Genomic DNA, 18,674 nt, shown 5'->3' on the forward strand with positions numbered 1-18,674 from the left:
AACTATTTAAGAACACCATTCTCTCCACGCTTAGGGTGGGGGCGTACACACGAATAAAAACAAAAACCTCATTCTCATAAAACGCCCGCACTTTTAAAAGCCTGCCTTTTAAAACTTCTTCAACATCATAAGACTGTGGGCTAAAAGATGGTGAAAATAAAAGGGCAACACCACCACTAAGAGAGGTATTGTGACTTAAAAACACAAGTCCCTTCCACTCGCTCGCCCAGTCCGAGGAGTTTCCAGGAACGCTATGAGTTTCCTGCAGGAAAACAACATCCGCGTGCTTGTGTCTCACCGTCTCATACACTGCCGCTCTCTTTCTGTGGTCCCTGGCACCATTGATGTTAAGGGTTACGGCAGTGATAGCGCTCATTATTAAATAATAAAATGTCACCCACACAATGCAATCAATCAGTTGGTTAGGCATTACAGAGCTCAGTAGTCTATAAAGAACCTTCGGTGTTCTTCCTAAGTTTGGTCACTATGGCCTTCAGACGATAGATTTCAGTTTTTTCAAACACACCACACCGCATTAACTTTTTAACGTCACAAACAAACTGTTCAGTGTCTGGGAAAAATTCTTCAATATTCACTGACCTTTTGCCCTTGGTGTTTTTTAAAAATGCTGATATTTCTGCTGGTGTGTAGACCGTCTCCCTTTCGTCTGACTGTGAGCACTGTGACCAACTTGAGTCCGTGGTGCCACCATCACTCTCTTCCACGTCTGACTCGTGTTTCTTAGCCTGCTTGTTGCTCCTGCTTTTAGATTTTTTCTTACGTTTAGTGGGGACTTTAAAAACAGGTTCTGCTTCCATCTCAGCATCTGTACCTCCATTATCGAGACTGTCCCGTTCCTCCACCTGGCTTGTCTGCAAGGGGGGCTCGGATGTTGTTTCGCCCATCTCTTTATCACTTTTCGCAGGATCAGATGCTCCTGCTTTGTCCCCTGTGGGTTTCGCCACAGTAGCACCAGGGTTGCCTCCGCTGAGCCCGGTCTCATCTGCAGGGGGAACGGTCATGACGGGATCCAGCATGGAGGAGGCAGCAGCTATGGGCTTAATCGCAGGAGGGTCAGTTGTAACAGACTCAGCCACTAGAGAAACCGATATAGAGGGCCCATCTCCCTCAGTATCACCACTGTGAGAAGAGCACTGGTCTGTGGTCAGGTTTGTAACCAGTAACAGTAAGTGTTTCTAAATAAATTAATGGCTTACTCTGTGAATTAATAACATACACACAGATAGACCAACTGGCTGCTTATTTATTTTAAAATTAATTTTAAAATGAAATAAAATAGTCTGCATTGCAAAGCTGTTTCTCTAGAATTTTAACCACAAGTTACCACCACATGGGTTTTAGCATGTAGAGGAAGGAAGGACTAATTCAGTAACCTGTGGTCAGGGTTTGAAAAACAAAATGGCAAGACATTTTAACTTGGACAGTTTAAGAGAATAAACCCTCAGAGCTGCTCCTGTTCTTTCTGTTTTATTCTCTGGATGTAGGAGATGATCATCTCTTAATGAGGTCAGAAAATGTTTTACTAACTTATTCAAGTACAAATAGTAATCTGTGCATTGTCTTGTTGATTGTCTGATTATTATTATTATTATTATTATTATTATTATTATTATTATTGTTGTTGTTGGTTGCTATTACAAAACATAGTCTGACACCAACATGAGACAAATCTTTCCCCTTAAATCTTCCCCAAATCTTTCCCCTTAAATGTAGATTAATTGTTTATATGTTATAATGCCATATCTTGTTTGTTTGTTTATAACCGTTTTGTGCCACAAATGATACATATTTAATTTCATTTTAATGATTTGATCAAATCAGGTATATACAATCTTATCCAGAATGGGCCGGTGTGGGTGCAGGTTTTCATTCCAATCAAGCAGAAGCCACACCTGATTCCACCTGTTTAATTAATTGATCTTGGCTTTTAATAGACTCAGGTGTGGCTTCTGCTTGGTAGGAATGAAAACCTGCACCTCACACTGGTCTTTTGTGGATGAGAATGGACACCTCTGGTTTATATGAATCGAGTTATTTGAGCTTTGATAGGATTGGTTGACTACTGAGAGAGACTTCTACACTACACTGTGTCCAGAAAGAAGGAAAATTCAAAGACTAAATGCAAATAAATTAGCAAAAATATATTTGAAGCTGGAATGTTTATCGTAGTGTGTGAGAATAATTGATTTGTTTCCATTTAAGAATTGATTCCTCCACTTCACCTAATTGAATCATTCTTACAAAAAAGGAAGTCATTGACCAGTATACATATTTAGTATTTTTATTTTAGATTCACTTGTACACACGTGTATCTCATATTAAAGAGGGGAATTCCAAATATTGCTTAAGAGTTATGAACACACTAAAACTGTTCTTCCATCTCTGAAGATTATAAAGACAACACTGATGATGTCTCTCAGATTGACTCCTTTCCATCCTCTGCTGTTCATCGGTCCTGTATTAAGTACTTTTCTGCATTAGTCTCTCTCTCTCTCTCTCACTGAACTGCATGAGCATCTCATTGTGCTTTTACTTATAAATAAGCTCCATTTCTTTTGAGAGTTTACACAGGCGTTCTCACTGTCTGAGACCCGTACATGCATTATCAACACATTTCTGTATTCTATGTTACAGGAGTTGTCTCCCAGCCATGGTGTGGTGCGTATTATACACCAATCTATATGTCACGCCTGGGATCCTCGCCCTAGGCGGGGCTCGAACCCAGTCGTCCGTGGTGCGCGTGCCCACGCCGGCACGTGGCTGAATGTAGACCCAGACACAGGCTTCAGAGAAGTGCTGCTTTATTACATAAAAACAGGACATGGGGAAACAGACGGGTGACGAGACATGGCGTGGTTAACTGAATACTGAAAACTAATACTAAAAGACGACCAGGAGAAGAGCCGGACTGGAACCATGGCACAAGTAACAGTAAAACAATCACGGACAAAGACATGCACAAAAGGATCCCTATTTATAGGGCTAGACATTAGGGTAAACTGGGTACAGGTGAGACAATCAGGGGAGAGAACAATAGGACAGGTAATCACACGAACGACACACGAACAAGCCAGCTTCTCGAGTTCACCTGCCAGCGCCCTCCTCAGGCCAGGCAGGGAACAGTCCAGCAGTTCCTGACACTATATCTGTTCTCTAAAGGGATCTACAGTGATCATGGGCTGCACATACACATATCCAGATGGTTACACAGTTCAGAGAGCTTTCTGAAGAAGACAGTTAGTTAAAGATAACACACTTAATAACACACTTTACTGTTTATTTATTGACTATAAACACATATTATAGAAGTTTCATAACTGTTATAACATTATAACTTTATACCTGACTGCAGACAGGTGTGTGTCATTATTAATGAGGAAATGATTTTAACTGGAAGTATTGGATGAGATGTCAGGAAGAGAATCATGGGAGTTGTAGACATGGATGTGACCTTGATGTGTATTATTATAGGATCAATTTCCCCTAGAACTGCTTTGTGTTGCCCAGTCCAAAAATTATTATTAATTTGATTTTAAGTATGAAACCTGCTATCCTTTAATGCTATGATTAATATCAAATTTAGGCTGAAAGTATAATACTACTGAGTTCATATACAGTAGTACAGTAGACCAGTGTTTCTATACTGCTATACAAATAAATTAAATTGAATTGAAATTGAGTTTAATTGAATTTTTTTTTTTTTGATGATTTTCTGGTCAGTAATATTGTACATAATAATTTATTTAAAAATGTATGTTAAAATGAAACATACATTGTGTTTTCTGTTGAGCACAATTAAATAACAAACATTAGTCATGTCTCCACCTAGCTAATTTCTGCTAGTAAATATGCAGCAGGTTTAATATCCCAAGGATAAATAATGTGATTTCAAAAACAATAGAAGAGACCACAGGCTTCACTGCATGTTTTCCTTCTTTCCTCTCATTTACAGAACCCTGGGTTGAGATGATTCCTCACAGAGTTGTTGAGGGAGATGACGTTACTCTCACATGTAAAACCACCTGCAGTCTGACTTACACTACAACATTCAGCTGGTACAAAGATGGAAATTATTTCTTCTCCTCTAACCCACTCTGTCTGATGCAGGCAAGCAGATACATCTGTTATGTACAGGGACAAAGTTATCACTCCCCTGCTGTCACTCTTAATGTACAGATTGATTCATTCACTCTACAACACTAAAAGTTCATGCTCAATCCACATGTAAAATGAATCCCATCAGTATTGAAACAGTAACAATCAGTAATAAAGCAAGTACATATTGTATCAACTAGGAAGGTTGGGGGTTAGCCCAGCAAGGAGTGACCACTCACCTTCTCGGTTATGGATCTTTACCTGTGTGGTAGGGTCATCACATGAATGTATGAATCCCCACCAGGACTACTGTGTGGCCCAACACCAAGGTCTGAGCTAAGATCACAGAGCTGTTTCTACATTAACAGAGGGAGCTCCAGGTGGTACTGTGGTGTGTTGATTTCAGTCCAATGTTCAGTCGGCATTTAATAAAAGACAAAGTACAATAAGCTGGTTGCTATCAAACAGTTAATGCTGACGGTGATTTGGCGTATTTTGTATCAGTATAATAGGGTTCATTTCGACAGTAACCACATCTTTAATACAGACAATCAGTGGCAGCTGGTGCTGAAACATTATGGTGTTAGGGGCCGCAAACAAACTTAAAATCAAATTTATCAGGTGATTATGTATCATCACTGCTAAGATAAAATATTGAAAATGTTACTGTTAAAGTCAAGTGTTAAAGCATGTAATAAATGTACTATGAAATGTGAATTTGAGTTCATTCATTCATTGTCTATACCCGCTTATTCCTAGGACTCCTAGGGTCACGGGGGTCTGCTGGAGCCTATCCCAGCGCACATAGGGCGAAAGGCAGGGGTACACCCTGGACAGGTCGCCAGTCCATCGCAGGAATTTGAGTTCAATGTGAGTTTATTATCAGTAATGAAGGTAATCATTTAAAAACACACACTGGAAAGTTGCCTAATCACAGACCACTGGCACTATTTGAAAAGAAATTTTGCTCCCCTTTTTTCCAGCTTGCCAATTTCTGGAGATATTTCGCTTGCTTCCACATTAATCAGTACCAGCCGGTTAACTGACAATCTGCTGAGCGGTAATGAGACTCATTGAGAATCACATGAGGCCAAATATATAAACACAATATTGATTCGATAACAACAAAAGTGGGTGGGTTCGGGGGGCAGAGTGCTGGACAATTTGAAACAAGCCAATCAGTGCTCAACCTCAAGTCACATGCTTTTCAAAACTTTACGGACCTACGTACACACTCGTTTGTCCGGCGCCCCACACACACATATGAACGAAATACAGTTTTGATTTTTTTATTTTAAATAAATAATAAAATGTTTAACAATGGAATAGTACGACTAAGTGATTTTTTGTTATATATTAAAATAAATAATTATGGTTAACGTGTTCAAGATGGCGCTGGTGAGGTCGGCTGCCATCCTACCACTTTTTCTTTGTTTTTGTTTTTTAAGTAAACTTTCGATTCAGTAAGACCGGCAAATTCTTCAACATGGAGTACATTAGGTACAATAGACATACTCTTGGTCTTATTGGTCTACAGTGTACTCTAAATTCGACGTTTTTAACCCCGGATCCAAGCTGGCCGAGTGAGATCCTGAGGGAGAACAAAGGACGTGACCTGAAGCAGCAGCCCCGGGGAAAACGAGCTGGCTTGGAGAGCCGTGCACACTGCACACCTCTGCCTAGCATTCTGCTTGCCAATGTTCAGTCTCTGGAGAACAAGCTCGATGACCTCAGGGCCAGGGTACAATTCCAGAGAGACATTCGGGACTGCAATCTCCTCTGCTTCACAGAGACATGGCTGAACCCAGCAGTGCTGGACCACGCCATCCAGCCCGCCGAGTTCTTCTTGGTTCGCTGCATGGACAGAACACTGTAATCGGGGAAGTCAAGGGGAGGCAGCGTGTGTTTAATGGTGAACAGTAGCTGGTGCAACAGCACAAGCATTGTTCCTCTCCTGCACACCCAACCTGGAACTATTGACCATCAAATGTCATCCTTTTTACCTTCCTCGGGAGTTTACATTGGTCATAGTCAGCGCCTTTTATATTTCACCACAAGTGGACACGGACACTGCCTTCTGCAAGCTGTGTGTGGCACTCACACAGCACCAGACTCAACACCGGGACCCTTATTGTGGCGGGGGACCGCCAACCTCAAACGCGCAGCGCTGAACTTTTATCAGCACATCAGCTGCCCCACCAGGGGTGAAAGGACACTGGACCACTGCTACACACAGTTCAGAGATGGCTACAAGGCACTATCTCGCCCCCCGTTTGGGAAGTCTGACCATGCCACCATCTTCCTCATGCCAAAATATAAACAAAGGCTCAAGCAGGAAGTTCCGGCTCAGAGGGAGGTCTCACGCTGGATGGACCAATCGGTGGCCGCTCTACAGGACGCTTTAGATGATGCAGACTGGGACATGTTTCAGCGCAGCTCTGATGACGTCAACATGTTTACGGTAGCGGTTGTGGGATTCATCGAGAAACTAACAGGTGATGCAGTTCACAAGACTATCATCAGAACGTTTCCCAATCAGAAGCCGTGGTTGGATAAATCCATCCGTGATGCTCTGAGATCCCGCTCCACTGTGTACAACACAGGCCTCGCCAGCAGAAACATAGAGGAGTATAAAGCTGCATCCTACAGCGTGCGCAGAGTGGTTAAGGAGGCGAAGCGGCACTATGGACAGAAACTAGAGTCACAATTTTAACAGAGCACCATCTTCCAAACCGGTGAATGCGGGCGCTTCTCTGGCAGACGAACTATACACCTTTTACGCTCGCTTCGAGGCTGCAGCTCACATCGTTCATGGCATTATCAGTGCTAACAGTGCTATTGGCAGCACGCACGTGGAGCATGCCAGAGAGGACAACGTGTTCATCATCTCGGAGTATGACGTGAGAAAGGCATTCAGGAGAGTGAACACCAGGAAGGTAGCAGGACCAGATGGCATCACGGGTCAGGTCCTGAAGGCCTGCGCTGACCAGCTTGCTCCTGTGTTTGCTGAGATCTTCAACCTCTCCCTGGAACAGTCTACAATCCTGACATGCTTGAAACAGTCCACCATTGTTCCTGTCACCAAGAAACCCCAGCCCGCCTGCCTGAACGACTACCGCCCAGTAGCCCTGACCTCGGTAGTGATGAAGTTCTTCGAAAGACTAATCAGAGACTTCATCACTTCTTCCCTACCTGACACCCTGGACTCGCTACAGTTCGCATACGGTCCCAACCATTCTACTGAGGACGCCATCGCACACCTCCATCATGCAGCCCTGAGCCATCTGGACAGCAGAAGGGGGAGTTATATAAAAATGCTGTTTGTTGACTACAGTTCAGCGTTTAACACCATAATTCCCTCCATACTCAGCAATAAGTTGGAGATCCTGGGCCTTAGCCCATCCCTGTGTCGATGGATCTCCAACTTCCTGCAAGACAAACCTCAGGCAGTACGGTTGGGCAACCATGTCTCACCCTCAATCACCTTCAGCTCTGGAGCCCCCCAGGGTTGTGTTCTGAGTCCCCTGCTGTACTCACTGTACACCGTTGACTGTGTGGCCACTTCCAGCTCCACCAACATTGTTAAGTTTGCGGACGATACTGTGGTGGTGGGCCTGATCTCCAATAATGACGAGACAACCTACCTAGAGGAAATTAAAAACCTGCACCATTGAGAGCATCCTGACGGGAAGTATCACAGCCTGGTTTGGAAACAGCACCAAGAAGGACAGGCAAGCTCTCCAGAGGGTGGTGCGATCAGCTGAGCGCACCATCCGCACCGAGCTTCCTGACCTGGACACTATATACAGCAAGCGGTGCTGGACCAAAGCCAAGAAGATTATGAAGGACCTCAGCCATCCCAACAATGGACTCTTCTCTCTGTTGAGGTCAGGGAAACATTTCCATTCCTTGAAGGTGAACACAGAGAGAATGAGGAGGAGCTTCTTCCCACAGGCCATTCGGGCCCTCAACCAGAACACCTAGAACCTGGACTTTCTGGACTTACCCCCACACGACATGACATTCTACGTCAGCTGATTGTCGCACACACAATAACTGCACTACTCTGTACACACAATAACACATCTAAGTACATCTTTGTGTGCACACTCCCTGACATTCTTGTTCAATTGGACATTTATATTTATCTATCTATCTATATATATATATATATATTGTTTTTTATATATATTTTATTATTTTATTTTTACATATACTATATATTATACTATATTATATTATATTTTATATTATATTTACTGTTTATTTATATTTATATACATATATATCTATATCTCTATATATATATACACATATTTGCATATGCATATTCGATAACTATTGGTTTCTCACAATTATTTTTGTCTTCAATTTCTACATTTAATTTTCCCTATTTTTCTCTTTATATTTTTAACTATATCCCTTTATTTTTCATGTCCACACACTTTAATTTTTACTCTTTTCTTCCTTAAATGTAGGACAGTAGTAAAAAGCATTTCACTACATGTCGTACTGTGTATGATTTTGTATGTGATGAATAAAATTTGAATTTTAAAGTAGCAGTCTTCTCTGGCTAACTTTAAGGGGGCGGCGCCTCAGCACCCCCTATTGACGAGTTACCACTGCAGACAATTACTGATATCCAAGATTGCCCCAAATGACAATATGCATGGAGTGTTCTGAAAAATGTCCAGTGACACATTACTTGTTGGTGCATAAGTAAGTGTAATACTTAGATTACAGTCAGAAGTGTCAGGCCTAGAATTAATTTAGTTGTTTACACATGAAATGCAATTCATTTACAGTTTAAACAATTTTTTGGCTCTTTTTGAACAAATTGGGTGAGTTTTTTTTTTTGAAAGATATTGTGAACAAAAATACTGTATACTCTAATGGCCAAACCATGTATTATGGTTGACGACATATTCTTCTGGGTTTTTAACATTGCTTATATTTATTTTACAAACTTGTGTTAGTTTTATGAAAACACTTAAAAAAATAAATAGTGGTTATTAAATAAATTTAACTTAATAGATATATATATAGGGATGACAAAGTACATTAATAAAAATGTGCTTTTTATTGCATTTGACTTTATTTAAGTTTGAAAATAACAAACAATAGGATTTATTTGGTACACTATAGATTTTAGCCTTTTCTTTTGATGTGTGATGGTGTGTATTAACATACTGTACTTGCAACCTAGCATCGTTGCACACACAAACACTAGCATACGTAAACACTAGAGCACTTAAACATTCAAAATTCATACACACCTGTATATTAGGATACAGACTATTTTAGTTGCATCATGTCACTAATATCAGCAAAATAACATATAATTAAAATAAATAATTAAAATATTATTAATTAATCAATCAAAATACTGTTTGTGATTTTATTACATTTTCGGGAATTTCAATGCTGTTGCTTTTTTTGTATTACTGCAGTAAAACATGAAGTGATAACTTTTATAGTCTGATTGTTAAAAACCTTCATAGTGTGCAGTTTGTGATTCTATTCCTAGATCCTCCAAAGAGAGTCTCAGTGTCCATCAGTCCCTCTGGTGAGATAGCGGAGGGCAGTTCAGTGACTCTGACCTGCAGCAGTGATGCTAACCCACCTGTACAGAGCTACACCTGGAATAAGGGAATATCCTCCATAAGTACAGGAAAATCCTACACCATGAACAGGATCAGAGCTACGGATAGAGGAGATTACACATGCAGGGCTGAGAATAAACACGGAGATCAGTCCTCTACTGCTGTGTCTCTGAATGTCCAGTGTGAGTTAATGATGATTCAATACATTTAATGATATAACTTCTTTACCCCCAGTAACCTAAAAAATAATGAAGTGTTTCTTTGTATCCTTGCCTTTTTGTATGTTTTAGATCCTCCAAAGAGAGTCTCAGTGTCCATCAGTCCCTCTGGTGAGATAGTGGAGGGCAGTTCAGTGACTCTGACCTGCAGCAGTGATGCTAACCCACCTGTCCAGAGCTACACCTGGTATAAGGGAAGATTCGCTGTGAGTACGGAAAACACCTACAGAATAAACAGGATCAGATCTGAGGACAGTGGAGATTACACATGCAGGGCTGAGAATAAACATGGAGTTCAGTCATCTACTGCTGTGTCTCTGAATGTCCTGTGTGAGTTAATAAAGATTCTCTGTGGTCCATGATATAACTAAATTACCCTTAGTAACCTGAAAAATAATGAGGGTTTCCTTTGTATCCTTACTTTCTTGTCTGTTTTAGATCCTCCAAAGAAAGTCTCAGTTTCCATCACCCCCTCTGTAGGATGTAGGATCTGGAAAGAGTTACAGATTTATTTTGACCTCCAGCAGCAGTGGAGAGTTTTACTGTGTGGCTCAGAATAAATACGGGAGTCAGAGATCTCCTGCAGGGCCTCTCACTTTAAATTCTATTACAGGTATTACAACAAATAACCTGTACTAGAATTGATAAAGGTAAATGAGTTACAGCTGACTAATATTTATCTGTACACAGGGAGGAGTGTAGTACTGTATGTAGTTCTTGGAGTCATTGTGGGATGTGGATGTTTACTTGTCATTGTTGGTGTTTTATATATGAGGTAAGCATGTGTATTTTTCATCAACTTGTGTAAAATATCTACAGTATGATCTGATTATTGTTCATTTTTAGGAGAAAGAGAACAGGAAGTTCAGGTGATAATGAGAGTCTCATCAGGTAAGTGAACTGTAACTGGACTGTAACTAGATAATCCACACTATAGACCCAGATTATAATGAACACGAGGAAACAGCAGACTCTAGGCTTTACATCATTAAATATTGCTATAGTGGTAAATGTCTCGGTTTGGAGGAATTCGTCCAAACACCAAACACATTCTTTATAATCTTCACACAGAACGTTTCCTGCAGTCGTACTGATGACAGGTACACGGCTCTTGATCTTCAGACCAGGTCCAATGATGTGTACGACACGCTTACAGTAAGTGTATTCAGAGACACACTTCACTCAGACATTCAGAATCAATAAGAATGATGAACACATGATATACAGTGAGGGAAAAAATTATTTGATCCCCTGCTGATTTTGTACGTTTGCCCACTGACAAAGAAATGATCAGTCTGTAATTTTAATGGTAGGCAGAACAACAACATAAAAATCCAGAAAAACACATTTCAGAAAAGTTCTACATTGATTTGTATTTTAATGAGTGAAATAAGTATTTGATCCCCTATCAGTCAGAAAGATTTCTGGCTCCCAGGTGTCTTTTATACAGGTAAGGAGCTGAGATTACAGTAGGAGCACTCTCGGGGAGTGCTCTTAATCTCAGCTCGTTACCTGTATGAAAGACACCCTGTCCACAGAAGGAAGCAATCAATCAGATTCCAAACTCTCCATCATGGTCAAGACCAAAGAGCTGTCCATGGATGTCAGGGACAAGATTGTAGACCTACACAAGGCTGGAATGAGCTACAAGACCATCGCCAAGCAGCTTGGTGAGAAGGTGACAACAGTTGGTGCGATTATTCCCAAATGGAAGAAACACAAAAGGACTGTCAATCTTCCTCGGTCTGGGGCTCCATGCAAGATCTCACCTCATGGAGTTTCAATGATCATGAGAACGGTGAGGAATCAGCCCAGAATTACACTGGAGGATTTTGTCAATGATCCCAAGGCAGCTGGGACCATAGTCACCAAAACAATTGGAAACACACTACGCCGTGAAAGACTGAAATCCAGTAGCACCCGCAAGGTCCCCCTGCTAAAGAAAGCACATGTACAGGACCATCTGAAGTTTGCCAGTGAACATCTGAATGATTCAGAGGAGAACTGGGTGAAAGTGTTGTGGTCAAATGAGAAATCCAGCTCTTTGGCATCAACTCAACTCGCCGTGTTTGGAGGAGGAGGAATGCTGCCTATGACCCCAAGTACACCATCCCCAGGTGACAGGACAACCACACCGCATCAAAGGGACGATGGACGGGGCCATGTACCATTAAATCTTGAGAGAGAACCTCCTTCCCTCAGCCAGGGCATTGAAAATGGGTCGTGGATGGATATTCCAGCCTGACAATGACCCAAAACACACGGCCAAGGCAACAAAGGAGTGGTTCAAAAAGAAGCACATTAAGGTCCTGTAGTGGCCTAGCCAGTCTCCAGACCTTAATCCCATAGAAAATCTGTGGAGGGAGCTGAAGGGTCAGCCACAAAACCTTAATGACTTGGAGAGGATCTGCAAAGAGGACTGGGCCCAAATTCCTTGAGATGTGAGATGTGTGCAAACCTGGTGGCCAACTACAAGAAATGTCTGACGTCTGTGATTGCCAACAAGGGTTTGCCACCAAGTACTAAGTCATGTTTTGCAAAGGGGTCAAATACTTATTTCACTCAATAAAATGCAAATCAATGTATAACTTTTTTGAAATGTGTTTTTCTGGATTATTTTGTTGTTATTCTGTCTCTCACTGTTCAGATAAACCTACCATTAAAATTACAGACTGATCATTTCTTTATCAGTGGGCAAACGTACAAAATCAGCAGGGGATCAAATCATTTTTTCCCTCACTGTATTTCTTTTTGTCTCACACAGACGGTTCATCCTGAATCTTCCTGATTGTCAGTCCATCTCTTATGATTACGAAAATGATCCCGTGAGTGCTTCCATTTGTTCACACTGTAATCACTGAATATAGCACCAGCATATAGAAAAAATAGTACAGCTACACTGATCCTACTGGAAAACAACTTCTGTAATTTTGAGATCGCAAGAAAAACACCTGTACATCTGGAATATTTGATCAATATTGACTTCAATCTTTAAATAGATGAATAGTGAGAACTTTCGATTTATGAACATTGTATTTTATGTGACTGCATATGGTTATGATGGATTCTTTTTCTACATGTATTCTATAAGTGTTTGTCTTGTTTTATTAACTACATTCTATATTTACCTGATTATATTGTACTGTACAAAAAAGTTTTCTATATTTTACACAATAAATTTAAGTATGATCTACAGATTATCAGAATGGTTTATGCATCATGTTATGAATTTGCTGTGGGGCAGAAAGGGGTGGAGGTTAGGGTGGTGGGGAGTTTTGATGTCACATTCACAGCACATTTGAAGCTACTGACCAGAAATACCTTAAAGTGTGAATATCAAACTAACTCTCCTTTTTTTTAAATTTGTAGTTTCTTTTTTTCTGTCTTTTACTTTTTCCTCATTTTTCTCCTCAAGTGCACAATCATTCAATCAATCAATCAATCAATCAATCAATCAATCAATCACTTGTCATTTACATTTCTGGCATTTGGCAGGCATACAATTTATCTCATTTAATACAACTGAGCAATTAAGGGTTGAGGGCCTTGCTCAGGGGCCCAGCAATGGTAGCTTAGTAGACCTGAAAATTGATCTGCAATTGGTTATGTTGCCTGGCTTGACCAATCAATGTGGGGTTTTTAACCATGAGTGTCCCGACATCAATGGAGTACAGGGGAAACAGATGAGATTAAGATGTAGATGATCACAGTGCCTATCTGAGAGGACCAGGAGCAACGGGATGATGACATACAATGGCTACTAGGAGTGTTTAAACCGGGAAAAAGGATGACTCTGCGACTTTATTAACGGTGTCCGAGCTGCTGGATAAGCACCATGTAGCGTTAGCGGCTGAATTTAAATCTTCATTTAGTCTATTGGAAACGAAACTGGACCAGATTCAAGCCAAAGTAGAGGACCACAGTCAATGCTTACCTTAATTAGAACTTATATAAAAATATAAGTAAAAATATATGCTCCGGTCTTCGGGAACGTAACTCCAAGTTAATGGCCAAAGTCATAGACCTAGAAGGCCGAAGCAGGAGACAAAACTTGGGTATTCTTAGCCTTCCAGAATCTACTAATGTGGACTGAATTCTTTTCAAAATTTTTGTGTGAGGTGTTCGGGAGTGAAACGCTCACATCCCCAACAGAGATTGACAGAGCCCACTGTATACCTACATCCAAACCCACTTCAGGACAGAGACCTTGTCCGGTCATTCTCGGATTAGATCGGATTAAAGAACTTTTGATTTGGGAGGCACCACAGAGAGGGAAGCTGGAATACGTGGCCAGCAGATCCGGGTCATAGAAGATTTTAAGCCAGCGAGATGAGTATAGAGAAGTTATGACGGATTTGTACAAACGTGGAATCCGGCCTTCTCTCCTATACCCAGCACGACTCTGAATCACTCTATCTACCGGAGAGAAGAAGTGGCTACGCTCGGTAGAGGATGCACAGAAATACATCAGTACCCTGCCCAAAACAACTGCTGTGCCCTAATGCTTAAGACACAACCATAATCCTCAGGAAAGTACTCTTATTTGCCTTTAAATTCAGCCATGTTAACTTTTTTTCCTGGTAAGAGAACTGTGTTTTTTATTATTATTATTATTATTATTATTATTATTATTATTATTATATTTTAAATGCTTTGTGGGTTACATGCTTGTTTTATAGTTGTTTTTCTAGAGATACACTGTGACGTGGAGGAGTTTGGTGTTCTTTTTTTCCTCTTTGTTAAGAGATTTCAGTATTAGAGTGTTGAAATTTGTGGGTTCTCCAAAGGCAGTACTTTGTTAGAACTGTTTAGACAGTCTATCTTTCGTATGTCTGTTCATGTTTTTTTTTTTTTGATTTAAGGCTGACACTTGGCATTACAATATAATATATGCTCTTTCAATGATAATAAATAGTTCTGTAAACATTGTGGAATGTGGAACATTTAGTTAAGAAGAAATTAAGTCACTAATAATAGGACTCAAATTGTAAGTGTTTGGGGGTGTTTCATAAGCTGTTAAGGAAGTAAGGACTTATTTAGCAAAGAAAGAGGAAGAAACAGAAACATCTCCCTGTCTCAGCAGCCTGTGAGAGGCTTTTTAGTGCATCTAGATTGATCTTCAGCCCAAGAAAGGGAGCAATTAATCCACATAACTTCAAGAACCAGCTTCTACTTAAGATGAACAAGGACTTTTTTAAGTTTGACCTATTTGACCAAAGTACGATTTCTCTCTACTAGTGATCTGTGAGACATAGAATCATTGCCATAATTAATAATTTGCAATTTTTGTTTTGATGGCAAATAAGTCTTTTTGTTTTGCGCTTTGTTAAAGCAGTGTTGCTGTTGAGCAGTTATACAGCTGCTGTTGTGTTTCTGGGTTTTTAAAGCAGGAGGGAATTTTTTCTGATCTGTCTGCATTTACAGACCACTTGATTCAATTTTGCATGAATGGACACACATAGATATGTACTTCTTTGTTGGGGGTGGTAGAAGTGTTAAATAAAAAATGAAAATGAATCTTTTTTGTCAATTCAGTTGTTTAATTTCTTAATTTTGTAACATTCTAAAAGCTCTTAATTCCACAGATACTACAAACCGGTTTATTTACTAGGTTGCTACAAAAGGTACTGTAAGTATTGCATACAACAATAAAACAATAATAAAACAATGCGTTGACATTAACTTTTTACATTTGATACTTAAGAACATTTAAAAACAAATACTTCTGTACTTTTACTTAAGTAAAAATCTGTCTTTACAACTTTTACTTGTAATAGAATAACATTTGACCAGTAGTATCTGTACTTTCACTCAAGTAAGGAAGTTGTGTACTTTGTCCACCTCTGACATGAACATGGCAATAACAATATTTTGCCCAACTGCTTCCGGTTGACTGCTGCAGAGTCTGACCAAACAGCAATGGGGCCCAATTAATGTATGGATGCATTGAATACTGAAGTGATGATGTTAGCTAAAACTTTATGGCCTTAATGTTACCCAATTTGAAGTAAGTCTGAAAATACAGATTAAATACAGAATACAGCTACATTGTTGTGCTAAATTAGCTTAAGGTCTTTAATTGTTTTGTTTTTATTGTGTTGCAGATCCCAGAAAAGAATATTTCATGTTCTTGAATTTCATATTCTAAATTGACATAAAACAGAATTTGATATAAGTTGAATAAACTTGGCATTAGTGAACTCACTTCATGAATGAATTCACTTCATCCGTTCTTAGAGTGCAGGAGATAACATCACACTGTTAAGAACATTGTGTAAGTGAACACTGTGTGTGTGTGAGAAGAGCACTGGTTTGTGGTCAGTTGTGTTGTACGTCATGGAAGGAGCCGTTTGTATAGTAACACAAAGTGACGTGTACACCAGTGACACATGTCTACATTGTGCATATTAATAGCTGTAAGAAAACTATTAAATATTTCTAAATAAATGAATGGCTTACTTAGTTATTTAAAGAATACACACAGATAACCTTATTTATTTCTTTAGCTTCTTATTTATTTTAAAATTAATTTTAAAATGAAATAAAATGGTCAGTATTGCAAATCTATTTCTGTAGAATTTTAACCACAAGTCTTTTTAAATAGAGGAAGGAAGGACTAATTCAGTAACATGTGGTCAGGGTGTGGAAAAACAAAACGGCAAGACATTTTATCTTGGACAGTTTAAGAGAATAAACCCTCAGAGCTGCTCCTGTTCTTTCTGTTTTATTCTCTGGATGTAGGAGACGATCATCACTTGAGGTCAGAAAATGTTTTACTAACTTATTCAAGCACAAATAGTAATCTGTGCATTGTCTTGTCTTCTTCTTCTTCTTCTTATTATTATTATTATTATTGTTGTTGTTGTTGGTTGCTATTACAAAACATAGTCTGAAACCAACATGAGACAAATCTTTCCCCTTAAATCTTCCCCAAATCTTTCCCCTTAAGTGTAGATGAATTGTTTATATGTTATAATGCCATATCTTCTTGGAATGAAAACCTGCACCTCACACTGGTCTTTTGTGGATGAGAATGGACACCTCTGGTTTATATGAATCGAGTTATTTGAGCTTTGATAGGATTGGTTGACTACTGAGAGAGACCTCTACACTACACTGTGTCCAGAAAGAAGGAAAATTCAAAGACTAACTAAATGCATATTAATTAGCAAGAATATATTTGAAGCTGGACTGTTTATCGTAGTGTGTGTGAATAAATTGATTTGTTTCCATTTAAGAATTGATTCCTCCACTTCACCTAATTGAATCATTCTTACAAAAAAAGGAAGTCATTGACCAGTATACATATTTAGTATGTTATTTAAGATTCACTTGTACACACGTGTATCTCATATTAAAGAGGGGAATTCCAAATATTGCTTAAGAGTTATGAACACACTAAAACTGAACAGTGTTCTTCCATCTCTGAAGATTATAAAGACAACACTGATGATGTCTCTCAGATTGACTCCTTTCCATCCTCTGCTGTTCCTGCTCATAGTTTCAGGTGAGTCATTTGCAATATACAAAGGTATTTTTATATATATATATTTAATTGTGCATATCTTTAATTTAACACTGTGCTTAGTGTTACTAATATTTGTTCATCAGTTCTGTATTAAGTTTATTTTCTGCAGTTCTCTCTCTCTCTCTCTCTTTCTCTCTCTCTCTCTGAACTGCATGATATGTGGAGCATCTCATTGTGCTTTAGTTATAAATAAGATCAGTTTTTTTTCGAGAATTTACACAGGCGTTTTCACTGTCTGAGACCCGTACATGCATTATCAGCACATTTCTGTATTCTGTGTTGCAGGAGTTGTCTCCCAGCCATGGTGGGGTGCGTATTATACACCAATCTACATGTATGCTCTAAAGGGATCTACAGTGATCATGGGCTGCACATACACATATCCAGCTGGTTACACAGTTCAGAGAGCTTTCTGGAGCAGACAGTTAGTTACAGATAACACACTTTACTGTTAATTTATTGATTTTTTATGAACATATATTATAGACTATTATAACATTATAACTTTATACGTGACTGCATACAGGTGGGTGGCATTATTAATGAGGAAAGGTATATACAAATGAATTAAATTGAATTGAAATTGAGTTTAATTGAATTCAAAAAAAAAGAAAGAAAAAAAAAAGATTTTCTGGTCAGTAATATTGTACATAATAATTTATTTAAAAATGTATGTTAAAATAAAACATACATTGTGTTTTTTGTTTAGCACAATTAAATAACATAAACATTAGTCATGTCTCCACCTAGCTAATTTCTGCTAGTAAATATGCAGTAGGTTTAATATCCCAAGGATAAATAATGTGATTTCAAAAACAATAGAAGAGACCACAGGCTTCACTGCATGTTTTCCTTCTTTCCTGTCATTCACAGAACCCTGGGTAGAGATGATTCCTCACAGAGTTGTTGAGGGAGATGACGTTACTCTCACATGTAAAACCACCTGCAGTCTGACTTACACTACAACATTCAGCTGGTACAAAGATGGACATTATTTTCCCTTCATCTCCTCCCCTTACCCGCTCCGACTGGCATCAGTCAGTCAGAGGGATGCAGGCAGATACAGCTGTTCTGTACCAGAAAGACCTTATCGCTCCTGTGATGTCAGTCTTAATGTAGAATGTAAGTAGAGATTGATTCACTCACTCATAAAACTAGCAACACTAAAAGTTCATGCTGAATCCACATGTAAAATGAATCCTATCAGTG

The 18,674-nt window shown here is 39.3% G+C and overlaps 1 protein-coding gene across 1 annotated transcript in view; it reads left to right on the plus strand.

Moving 5' to 3' along the window:
• The first annotated feature begins 6,484 nt into the window (after positions 1–6,484).
• LOC131346703 (hemicentin-1-like) overlaps positions 6,485–18,674 on the plus strand; it is a 28,474-nt gene continuing 16,284 nt past the window's right edge. The window contains exons 1-5 of the mRNA XM_058380278.1: positions 6,485–6,778; positions 6,909–7,016; positions 7,152–7,341; positions 9,644–9,901; positions 10,010–10,267. Of these exons, the coding sequence (XP_058236261.1) occupies positions 6,485–6,778; positions 6,909–7,016; positions 7,152–7,341; positions 9,644–9,901; positions 10,010–10,267 (1,108 nt within the window). The remainder of the gene's footprint in view (positions 6,779–6,908; positions 7,017–7,151; positions 7,342–9,643; positions 9,902–10,009; positions 10,268–18,674) is intronic.

The sequence above is a fragment of the Hemibagrus wyckioides genome, linkage group LG26 (genome assembly GCF_019097595.1).
Source record: "Hemibagrus wyckioides isolate EC202008001 linkage group LG26, SWU_Hwy_1.0, whole genome shotgun sequence".
Classification (NCBI taxonomy): domain Eukaryota; kingdom Metazoa; phylum Chordata; class Actinopteri; order Siluriformes; family Bagridae; genus Hemibagrus; species Hemibagrus wyckioides.